The following is a 13,440-nucleotide window of genomic DNA, read 5'->3' as shown; positions in this document are numbered from 1 at the left end:
GCAATTGTAATGCATAATGACTGATTAAGCGATGCCAATATATTATAATTTGAATTCTAATTATGTTAATTCCAAAATATGAATTCTGAGTTCAATTTTATAAAATTTACTACTGATGACTAGGATAAGTTAATTCTGCACAATGTTATTCAATTCACTATACCAAAATATAAAGGAGGAAGATATTACACCAGCCAGTAGACATGCATTGCTCCACGCATAAAACTTGTTAACAGGTGAATATAGACCCGTTGGAATTTATTCCAGCAGTATTACACCTCATGATAAACCACAGCTTTATCAATCCTGTAATGCAAGTCTATGTGTAAAATGTTAAAAGTATGTGAAATATGGCCAAAAATTATAATTCTATACAATGGCATCATGCTGACTAATGATTCCGACCCGCTTAATTTAAACAACATCAATCTAATGCTTTTCTTTTTGATAAAATAAAATACAGTATTGTAGAATCATGCCTACTCAGTGAATTAATGCATATAAGAATAAATAGTTACTTTTCTAATATTTATTTACCATAAATAAGTGAATCGCATAAAATAACAAAACATAAATATGCTAAAATAAAACAAACACGGAAAATAGATGTCGATTAAAAACCCACACAGAAAAAATAATAAAAAATATGTAACTTTAGCTGATAACTGTACTACTGAATTTACATGAACTGTAATTCTAAGGATTCCAACTTATTTCTCAATAAAGCTGTGGTTTGAAAGATTGCAATGGCCCTACATTTCACCCATTGAGAATTTTTATGCATGGCATAACACAGCGATTTATAATTGGCAAATTTCAGTCATACAAAATAACACTGCCTGAAAACAGAAAAGACTGAGTTTTTTAATGTTATTTTGCTTTTGAATTATCAAGATTTTAATGTATTTATTTCTGTATAAAATTAATAATAATATAATATCACAATAATGTATACAAAATCTATTTTTTTCTAATAAATATAATATATATTTATTATCATCACAAACCACTTTCAATAAAAATAATATATGCTAAGTAATAAAACTGTTATTAACTATTAGTTTTAGACTTACTATCATCATCATTATTCTCATTAATTTCATCTTCATCATCATCGTCACTCAAATCTAAATTAACATTCTTCGAAGCCTTTAAAACTTTATTTACTGTAGTTCTTATACCTTTGTTTCCAGTAAAAAAATCATCTTCTTTATACTGTTCATATTCTGAAGAGCTTAATTTTTGATTTGCAAGTTTAATATCTGCTCTAATTGTTTTTATTAATTCATCTGTGAAAACAGAGATCAGTAGCATACCATGTAATAGTGCAGACAAACAGAATAAACAAACAATATAGTATTTAATCTATAGTTTATAAATAATTTAAAAAAAAGTACTTCAAACAAAAAAAAATATATACCAAAAATCTGCCATATTTATATGATAGTACTACCCATACCTAACTATTTTCAATAAACAGTGAACTGGGGATATCACTTAAACTAAAATTTAGAACAAGATTTTCTCATGAAAATGTACTCTAAAAGCTAGATGTAAAATGAAATTTCAACTCTATTATAACTTTCTTCTATCATAAGATAATCACATTAAATGTATACTGGACACCTCAAGGAGTAATTTTTTTAACAATGTCTAGAAAATATATTTATAGAGGAAATTATTGTAAAACGAGATAAAACTTTTCATTTTCTGGCAGTTTTTTTTTTAATGTATTTATACAATGTATGCAACAACAACAGATAGCCTGTCTCTAGAACCTAACTTTATGTACAATCATAAAAATCTGATATATGATTTTAAGTATTTTCTTTTCTGAGTTTAATACAACTATTTAGTTCAATATAGACATAAATGTTTGAAATTTTTAAGACTATACGGTACATAAAATTTTCAGTATAAGAGTATAAAATTTGCAATTACAGGAAAATCTTCTTGCGTGAACTTTAATAAAATCAGCAGAGTATTTACGCATAGTTAGAGAGCTGCAATCAGTATAGTATTTAAGTGCAAGGGGATCCAAAGTTTTAGCAATAAAAAAATTGCTATCTGTGAATAAATGAATGGTAACTTGTGAAAAGACAGGTTATGTGTCTCCTTTTGCAACATGGTGAAATGGTTCAAATTGTGCTATTCTTATCCAAAAAAATTACAATAAAATTGTAAACCATATACTAAGTCTCACAGATATCTTCTGCTCAAAAAACAAAAATTTCTAAAATATAAATACATTAATATAAATGTATAAATTATAATTATATATTTATAAAACGAATAAATTATTTAATATAAATACATTAGTATCATATTTTATTTTTAATAAAATGATACTAATATCAAAAAAGGTAACACACTACATTTCTATTATCAAAATCTGTTTAGAATTTTATTTTTTTAAAAATACATGTTAAATATATGTAATAGACAGTAGATATACAATAACAAATAAAGAAACAATGTTTAAGCGTTCCGTATAATAAGCAAAAAATAAAAAAAATTGTTACAAAACTCAGCCTGATTTAATTTATATATAATACATATCACATTTACAGAAATAATACAATTCTTATGATGATTCATTTTAGAAAATGAAATCGTGCCAGTAAGAGTTTTGCAACAAATTTTTCTATTTTTTTTTTATAATAATATATAATAAACAATTTTTAAACATCTATTGTCTATTATATTTAACATGTATATTTTTTTAAACAAAATTCTACATTAATAACAGATTTTGATAATAGAAATGTAGTGTCTTACCTTTTTTGATATCAGTATCACTTTGTTAAAAACAGTTTTTTATTTATATTACAGAAATCTTTGTTTTTTGAGCGCAAGAAATTGTATCTGCAAAAGTCTTACAGTATGATTTACAATTTCATTGTAATTCTTTTTTGGATATCACTGCATTTTGTTAAATTAATCTTTTTTATGAATAACTGATTGTTATCTAATGGATTTATTATTAAAATTTATTGCCTTTCTAGAACAAACAAATATACATTTTTTTAATTTCTCGGCCAATTTTTTTTGTTGACAGTCATATCATTCACTTCATACCATATTTCTCCTCTTTAAATAAAACTAGTATTAATAAAGTATACCACCTTCATGAATTGAAGATCCCTGATGTAATATTGGACTTTACTTTCTAAGTGTAACCCTCGATTTTTATCGTATCTGTGGACACACTTTTTATATTATTATTACTAGATGAATTTTTTTTTATTTCTCCACCAATTAGGTCAAATAGTTCTAATTGTAGAATAAAAATTTTACCAAACAAATTTATTTCTGTTTTATGTAGCAAATCTTTGTTGCCACATTTGCAACACTTTCCTATTTCAGTTTTTTGAGTTTTATAAGCAGCTATAGTCTCTTGTAAATTAATTAATTTATTATTTATTTATTTTTTAATAAAGTGATGGGAATTAAAAAAATTGTTTCATCTTCAGTAATTTAATTTAAATAAGTGCATTTACTATTATTAAAACAAGGTGTAGCATATTTTCTTTTAAATTTTACCTAGTACTATCAAGTAATATTATCTAGCAGTGCGATTTGTAAACCCACCTTTCTGAGGAAAAGTGACATATTCCAGTCCCATGGTTCATCAAATGAAAGAAAAAAATTTATCTAACAAAATTTGAGGTATTTTTTGAAAGTATTCTTTATTACAAATTTAATTAAACTGAAATATAATGTTTTCATGCTTATTTTTAAATTTTTTCCCCATTTTGATTTCACTTTTAGGTTAAGTCATATTCAGAACTGTAAATATAGTTCATTGACTTCGCTGTGCCATCTTGTTCTATGGACTCTTATCGGCAAAGTTCTAATGAACTTTATGATATTATAGTACAGAGAATGAATGATGAAATATCTTTTTTAGAGTATTTTTTTTTTAAATCTATGAACTCTTGCATATTTGAAATTTATATTAATTGTGTAGGGCTAAATAAACTTTCAGATGATTACATAAGAGAAGCAAATTTAGAAAAAAGAAGCTAAAACAATATTTGCCCCAAGAACTTGTATATCATATGTATAATATTTAATGTAATATTTTATATATACATAAATAATAATACATACATATAATATATTTTATGAGGTCTGTTCAAAAAATAACTAAACATTTTTAATTACATGACAACAAAGACATTTAGTACCGTGCGGTTGACAGGATTGTGTTCCGCATAATCTCCTCTGCAACCACATGTTCTTGGATTGTTAAAATCTCATTTAGTTTTTATGTTATTGTTATTTGAATGCAACTTGTTTAAATGTTAGTAGTGCGATTTTTGTAATGTGTGTTTTTCAGGAGCAACAGCACAACGTAAAATTTTGCATGAAACTGTGGGAAAAACTTTCACAGAAACTTTTCAAGTTTTGAAACAAGCTTATGGAGATGATGCTCTGGGTCATACGCAATGCTGTGAATGGTTTTCACAATTTAAAAGTGGTCGCCAGTCAATTGAAGATGACCCTTGACCAAGAAAGCCTTAGATTTCAACTGATAACACACACATACAGAAAGTCAACGATTTGTTGGATGCAAATTGCCGATTAACATTCAGAAAACTTGCAGAAAGGGTTAGAATCTTGATTGGATCACGCTATGACATTCTGACTGAAAAAACTGAACATGTATCGAATTGCAGCAAAGTTTATTCCTGCTTTGATGACCAAACAGCAGAAAGAACATAGAGTGGAGAATTGCCGGCAACTCCTTAAACAAGCTAATGATGATGAGACATTCATGCAAAGGATCGTAATGGGAGACAAAAGCTTGGTTTACGGCTACAACAATGAGACAAAAGTTTAATCATCAAAAAATCGCTACTAACACTTAAAATATGTTGCACTCAAATAACAACGACACAAAAATTAAATGAGATATCAAAAATCCAAGAACATGTGGTTATAGAGGAGGTTATGCGGAACACAATGCTGACAACCACATGTCAATATATATCTCCATTGGCATGTAATTAAAAAAGTTCGGTTATTTTTTTAACAGACGTCATATATATTATATACATATATAATATATAGATATATTTGAATGTATGCCACAGATATAGAATTTAATACCCACTGAAGATGAAGTATACCACAAAAACTAGTTATAGGAAATTAATATGGTAAGTTAAATCTAATTACTGTGTTTTGGTAGTTTATATTTTATATAATATTAAACATACATACAATTATCTCTACTCTATGAATTATCTCTACCAAAGTTAACAAAAAATTAGTATAGAAACCATTGGGTCTTTATAGTTTTTGAGACCATTGGGTGAAAGTCTAATATTGTTATTTTTTAATTCACAGCGATAGAACAAATACAGCCATCCAAAACTTGAAAAAGACTTTTTGAAGAGTAAACATAAAAATAAATGTAAAACATAAAGTAAATATATTTGATGTAGAGATAAACAATTGTTTACTTTTTTATATTCACAACCTAATTAATAAAAAGTTGATAAAGAATATAAAGCTAATTTTATTTCAAGTATTCTTTTAAGTTCTTCAACTGAATTTTGAGCACTGTAATACACTCAACAGCAAAATTGAAATTTTTAAAACTTGACTGATTTAAAAAGGCTAAGTGTCTATGGTTCAAGGAGTGCAAGGAGGTGCATCCATAATATCTCTACAACACCTATAATTTAAATTTAATACCTCTATTTAGCTTAAAAGAATTTTAATGAAATATATACTTGGTTACCAAAAAATCATCAAAAAATCGCTATATTCTTTATACATTCTATATATTCTTTATACATTCAGAAAAAAATTTCACTGAATTTTGAAAGGCTGTCCCTACAAACACACGTCAGTACAATTGGCAGGCAGCTGTCTTCTAGATGTCTACATAATGGATTTTCAAGGCAGCTAATTATAATTTCAATTTTGTTAACTGCAACTTTTATATTTCGGCCAGTTGTATTTTCAACATAGAAAGTTATAAGAAAGCCATTAAACGTTAATAAAATTGAAATTCTTGTGATAAAAATATTACATGATTTTCATGCTACAAATTTTAAAAGTTGATCTTGGCTGTTTAGTTAGTGTTATGATTGATTTTCTGCTGTCAGGATTAATTTCCTCTAAAGATCTGGCATTTTTTAACCAATTATTTCATCCTCCTAATTTTTTTAATAAAAATAATGTAGAAGAAGCATGTCCAAAGTCAAACTATAATGAAAATAAATCAAACAAATTCAAAATCTTGATGTTTAAAATGATTAAATTTTGATGGAAATAATTTTTAAGTCTTGTGCTTACACAAGCAATGCTAGCTCAAAGTCTAATTTTGTATTTTCGCATATAGTGGTAAGTAAAGATGTACAAAAAATAATATAGGAGGTTTTAAAGCTATTCAATATCTTTTAACTTGACTTACAGTAATGAATCACAAATAAAATGAAAAGCAACTCTTACAGTTTTCCCTACACATATTCAATTCAATGTGAGCCCCTTTTGTCACACAGCACAAATCCTAACGATAAGAGAGTCTGTCCTATGCCTTAACCAGTATGTCTGGAGTAATGAAAGTGACAGCTGTTTCAATCCTCTGCCTCAAATCTGGTAAATCAGTAGACAGTGAAACAGATACAAAAGATCCTTTATAAAACCCTGAAGAAAAAAATGACCTTGGAGGCTACCGTAAATGAACTCTGATGTTAGGTCCGTGCTGCTGAGTTATTGAGCAGTCAGCGAAAACATCATTCAAAAATCCTGTTCAGAGTTATGCCAGTGAAGTGACGCACCACCTTATTGCCAAATAAAATTTGCTGATCCATCGTGCAATTGAGGATAGCTAAGTAGGCAAGACCCAAATAAACAACTCTTGCTTCAGCGAAAAAGAACAACCCCTAAACTTGCCAACAGGATACTGCTCTGAAAACATTTCGTATTGTAAGAGTTGCTTTGAAAACATTTCACACTGTAAGAGTTGATGGGGATTTTTTATCCCTCCGATATAAACATTATGGAGTAACTTTTTGACTAAGATGAAATGTTGACTTATCACTAAACACAATGCAATCAAGAATGTCATCATTTTCATGCTGCAACATTTTGACTGCGAAATTGGCAAATACAGTGTAGGTAGTAGGTGGCATCTCTAAACTATATGGATGCACATGTAAGCATTTCCTTAGATATGCAATCCACACTGTCATTGCTAGTCCATGGCTGACCTTCCAAATAGATATTTTAGGATTATGCAAGAAAGACTCCCTGACACATGTTCGGTATTTTTTCAGACACCCTGTGTCATCCTTTTTGCTTACCTTTACACAGATATCTGGTAGTTTCAAACTATTTTGACAAATGTTGTCACTTGGAGGATCGCTTAAATTTTCTATGGAACACACATTGAACTGAACTATAGATTTTTGCATTTAGCAAACTAAAACACAGTTTTTCTGTTCAGGAGTTGCCATCTACAGCCATGCTAAAACTGTTCTTTTTGCTCTTCAATTTTAATCTTAAATTAACACTGTACATCTCATCTAAGAGATATTACAACAAAGTAAAACCCTCCTGGTATTCTTTTTTGTACCAGACATATCTGAAAACTATGTAAGTATAAGTGGATTTTAGTCTACCTACAAGTCTGGTATCCAAAATATTTTATTAATTTTCAAACATTTTAAACTTATGGTATTAAAAAATTAGTAATACTAAGATTTTAATTTCACTTTTTTTTAATCAAATAATAAAACATTATACTGCATGGAATTAACAAAATAAAAATACAACATAAGAAAGTACACATTCAATCTAAATGATTCTCAATTTTAAAAGTAACTTTTAAGCTCCAAATTTTTTGCAGTTCTGCATAAACATAAAATCCCCTAAAATTTATTGTTTAACAATAAATAAGATCTAAAATAAATTAGTCAGCAGGTGAATTAAAAAAAAATTCAATCTTAATACTATGTAACAACGTCTAATTGCAGCAGTTATTAAATATTTAAAAAAATGTGTTCACTTTTGAGGTAATTTTTAAATGTTTTGCATATTTGCAGATGGTGCAAATTTTGAACAGTTATTTAAAAATAATTTGAATAAATTTATCAAGAAATACAAAGTATTAGACTTTTAACCTTGTTAAAATATATAAAAAAAATAACATTTCAAGAAAAAATGTAGACAAGCTGACAGCTAGACTTGTTCTTCAAGAACAATAATAGCATTATATGAGTGCTATTTATGAAAGTTTTAAGCTTCTAATCTTATAAAAAAAGGTTTTTTTATACTATTTTCACATACTTTCCTTTTAATTAAAATATCTTGATTTAGTATTTTGTGTGATAATATATATTGCTATAACTATGTATATAGTAATATATTTTTACAAAATCAACCAATCACTCTAATATTATTTAATAAATTATTAACCATTAAAATTGTAACTCCAAAAATGAACTCGTCATGGTTAAATTTTGAATGATGTGGATGAATATATGTACTTTCTCTTTTAAATAGATATTACATTTAACAAAAAAACAATTCAACATACACTTACCAAGAGATGCAAAATCCTTTTCTGGTCGAATATAATCAACAATACAAGTTTTTAAATTGGACCCATAAAAATCATCATTAAACTTATGCAAAATATGTGTTTCCTAAAAAAAAAAAATTATTAATAGTATAATTATCTAATTAGTCATTTATTTATTTTAACTGCAAAACATTTTTAAGAATGTTAGTTTAAAATTTTCTTCATTTAAATTTCATTCGTTTTACATTTTTGAGATTATGGAGTAATACCATTGTGATTAAGAAGATATCAGGCAAGTAAAAAATTGGCAAAACTAACTGGTCTAGAAAATAACAATTTTGAAATGTTATCTTTATGGACAACTCTTCTCGGGGTACTGTTATAAATTGTTCTAGTTATAGTAAAGTTTATCCTGCATTGCAGTCAGCTGGCAACTTTTCTTTTTAATTTTGGTGGTCACAAATTTGCTTAATAATTGAGAGATATGGGGAAATAATGATTAAGATCGTTAAGGTTTAGACAACAATTTCACAAAAACTCAATTCGTGGGCATAAGAAGTGTTCAAGAAATGACTACATGACAATTTTCAGCTCAATTTACAATCCAAAAAGTATTTTTATATACTATGAGATATATAAACAAGCAAGGAAGTAATCACAGCAAAATAATGAGCAATTTCTTAAATAAATAACTTAATTAAATTTAAATAATCATATTAATATGTATTAAAATTTATCTTAATATAATATTTGATTAACAGTGTTAAAAATAAAACAATATTTTATCATGAAATTAAACAATAAATTACATCTATTAAAATTCTGTTACTGTCAATTTTATAGCTGTATATCACATTAATCTGATAAATTAAAAAATCTACATTTAACAATTTAATCTAAACTTAATATAATTTTGAAACTCATTGAATATTTGCATAACTTTTTTTTTTATTAACAAAAATATTTTTAAAAACTCAGTAAAAAAATTAAATTAATTTTGTGACTTTTAACACGTGAAAATTAAATTACAAGATGATAAAAATAGTAGTAGATACTTATTTCAAGTGTTTAAATTTGGTGTTACATTAAGAAAAAACTTACTTTCAATAATATTTTTTTAATTAGGCGCCGACTTCTAAAGGTCAAATTTTATACAAAAATTAAAACATTATTTCTTATTTTCATTGCATTTTTAATACAAATCTATTTATTTTTTCAAGTTTTTGTTATTCACATATTCTTATTTTTATACAACACTAGCAGACCCGGCAATGCTTCACTATTGCTACATTTGAATATACATATATATATATATATATATATAGATTAAATGAACACAATTGAAAGTTTTCAAAACATTAAAAAACTGAACATTATGGAACTTCACAAAATTTAACCTTTCACCTCTTTTTGCCTATTTCCCTTTTCCCCCATAACACTCCTTTTTCCCTGTGTGTAAATCGGTCGAATAGTTTTTTTAGTCTACAGCAGACACCAATATGACCAATCCCTTTTAAGAAATCCCATTAAAGAAAATTAGTTTGTATTTTTGTTTGTTTGTTTCATAAATATCTTGACACCAGTGCCACCTAGCGGGTATAGTGTTTGCAAAATTTTTTTCTTTTCACATGACTAATATATATTCTGAATATGAGCCAAATCGAACCATAAATACAATTTTTTGAAATGATCTCAATCCCTGTGCCACCTGCCAGGTCAAAACTAATTCAGAAACCTCACAAAAGTTTCATCACAATTGGATGAATTGTATAAGAACGCATATGGGACAAACAAACATTAATTTTTTATATATAGACGCTGCTAATATGAAAATAGCCGTTTGCCTAAATGAAAAAGGTAAAATAAATAAACAAAGCAGCACAAGAAATCTGTAAAAAGTAATATTATCGAGCATGAGTTAAAGTGGATTAGATGAGGGAATATTTATACTCTAGGTCACCTATTCAGAGGATGCATATACTGGAATGAACATATGTTCAATTTGATAAATGAATGTCTACCAAATGTGAATCATAACCTTAATTTGATGCATTAAAGATTAGTGAGTCTGTGAAAAACATTCATGCTAATTAACTGCATTAACAGCCAACTAACATCATTCATGCTAATTCATTTTTCATAGATCACAATGAGAAACTAACTAAAGGCACTTTTTAACACTTACTAACAATCAGTGTTGCTAGAGAACTAAGAATAATATTTAAGAAAGGAAAACAATATTTAAGATATGATGACAAACATAAAAAAATATTTTCAATTCATCTACGAAGAGCAAATAATCCTTACTTTCAGAAATATTTTGGTAGTTTTTATAGTCTGAAAGAAACTTATGAGAGAGCTATCAGAGGAAGAAGTCTCTGCAAAATAAATCATCATTAAAAATCTGTGATTCAGTACAACTGACAGAAGTAAAAGCTTACACAAATGTAAAAAGATAAAAATAAATACTATTCCAAATTTTAAAATAAATATTCAAAAAGAATCGGTTTCTTTTTATAATTATTACAATATAATGTTAATAAATGTAAGTATGCAAAATACAGTTATGAGATTTTAATATGTCTTGACAAGAAGTCTTAAGTGAATTAACATATAGCGTAAAGTTGTTAATTTATCACACTTGGTGGTGGGGTGGTGACACAAACAGAATAATTTAAAAACTGACTATAATTAGTATTCGTAAAAACAAATATGTAGGAAGTGATAGTTTTAGGTACAAGTTATTATATTATGCAAAATGTGTAGTGTGTCCTATATAAAGTTCCATCGGTTAGGATTTTTATTATTTAAAATTCATTAAAGTATATAAATACACAGTAAAAATTGTTTTATGTAACCAAGTAGAGTTTTGCTTTAAGATTAATGATAGTTATTATAAAAAATGTCCCTGTGGTGAAAGTAACACTTGTGAAGATGATTATCTGCATTTCAATGGGCTTGGTGTGCTGATATGCAACTGAAAACTCAGCCAGTGAATGCTAATTGAAAAGTAATGCTACTTAAAATCTCTATTTCAGCAAAAGAAGATCTTTAAAAGCCTGGCTAAGAATTTTTAAAGTCTCAAAAGCCAATTTACTGAGGTTCCCAGAAACTTTTATGCAAGCATGTGTTTGAATTCATCAGCCATTGAAGAGTGGTACTGATGTGATAATTTACTATTATTATTATTATGAAATGTAGTTTTATTTATAACAGAACTGATATATCACATGTGTACGTGTACACTTTGCAACCACTCGGCAGGTTGAGTTGCTTGATGATTTGTGCGACTACACCTAAGTTAGAGAGATTGATGCAGTGTAGTCTGGGAAATTTTTGGTATCACTTATTAAAAAAATAAAAATTATACTTACAAATTATTATATTTAAAATTGTTTGGGAGTAATGTATAAAACAATGTTGTTAAAAATGCAGGTTTATCTGGCCTCTTAAGATACAGGTGCTGCATCAAGTTCCAATCAGGGCAAAGATACATACAACAAGCTGATACAATAAATAATTTATAATATACATCATAATCGTTTGTAAAAGTAAATAAGTCTTTAAAAATTAAGTATAATTTTTATAACTTACCATGGATTTTTTTTCATTTTTATAATACGGATTCCATCCTATACTCATAACCATTTTATGTATTTCACCATCATCAACTTGTGCCCATCCAAAATAAACTCCTGTCTCTAACTCTGGTGGTAGCTTATTAACAACATTACTTGAATAATTTGCTGAAAAACAGATATAACACAACAAATAATTAATTTGTTGTTACTTGGGAAATAAATAACATTTTGAATTGAAATACAACTGTTTAATGCAAAATAAATAATATTTTCAACATCAGATTTCTGTCATAAGATCAGAAATTATGTAAAAATTAATCACTGAGTAGTTCACTATATTAAAATTAAATTTACTGAGGGAAATAAACAACATATGCCTTAATACATACAATACCATCCCATCAATAGAAATAGATTCGGATTACCATAGGTGTACTTTAATTAAATGCAGTGAGTTTAGTGAGTAATTCTGAGGATTATCAAAGAGATATCCAGTGATTCTTCTGGTAAATAAAGTGACGTTATGAATTTATTGTAATTCTATTTAACTAGATGAGAAAAAAGCAAGCAACAAAGTTTTTATACTTTCCTGGTCGGGGTTATTTGTAATTATCGAGTGAAAAAATTATACATGATAAAAGTTTAAAATTCAAAATATTGAAATTTTTTTACTTTTTTCTGCTTCCCCACCTTAAAATCATTACATTACCCTTTCCCTACGTTTTTTGTTTTTTTGGGGTCCTGAGTCATAAAACATTTACCATACTTCCCTTATTGCAGCATAGCTTATTATGCCAGGAAAATAAAAAAAACCATCAAACAATGTAAATTTTATAATCAAAAACATCAAGAAATGTAAATTTTATAATCAAAAACATGCAGGTTTGGTAAAACGGGTGGTGGAGGCCAGGGATTTGGTGCTGCGCACAGTGCACCGTCAGGAATAATTAGAGAACTTGATATTGTAAGCCGTACAAACATTCTGTGAGGAAACCCACAATCTGCTGTTATTGAACAGATTATATTTTTATTGCTAAATATGGTATAGTAGTAAAATTAAGTATAATCTTTCCTCTACAAATTAAAGGACCAGCTGAGAGAACATGTTTAAGTTTTTGGGAGTAACTACCTCACCAATTTTCAAAATTGTAAAGTGCACAGAAACAACCAACTACAACACATTCAGCCAGATCCCCAATGTAGGTGTAACATGAGAATAGTAACAAGCTTTAAAAAACAAAAAAAGCAGAATAATCAATATGTGTAGAAATTAGTAAAAAATAAATAAATAAAAAGAAAACCTACTTTAAACAGCAA

The 13,440-nt window shown here is 27.3% G+C and overlaps 1 protein-coding gene across 3 annotated transcripts in view; it reads right to left on the bottom strand.

Annotated features, from left to right (window-relative positions):
• The window catches only part of Rfk (Riboflavin kinase), a 51,843-nt gene that overhangs the window by 14,271 nt on the left and 24,132 nt on the right, over positions 1-13,440 (bottom strand). For all 3 annotated transcript variants that reach the window (XM_075366257.1, XM_075366255.1, XM_075366254.1), the window contains exons 2-4: positions 12,137-12,288; positions 8,564-8,666; positions 1,074-1,289 (exon numbers count right to left, since the gene is read on the bottom strand). In XM_075366257.1, the coding sequence (XP_075222372.1) occupies positions 1,074-1,289; positions 8,564-8,666; positions 12,137-12,288 (471 nt within the window). The remainder of the gene's footprint in view (positions 1-1,073; positions 1,290-8,563; positions 8,667-12,136; positions 12,289-13,440) is intronic.

Source organism: Lycorma delicatula, chromosome 5 (assembly GCF_047948215.1).
Source record: "Lycorma delicatula isolate Av1 chromosome 5, ASM4794821v1, whole genome shotgun sequence".
NCBI lineage: Eukaryota > Metazoa > Arthropoda > Insecta > Hemiptera > Fulgoridae > Lycorma > Lycorma delicatula.
This window is presented reverse-complemented; position numbering and strand designations above follow the sequence as displayed.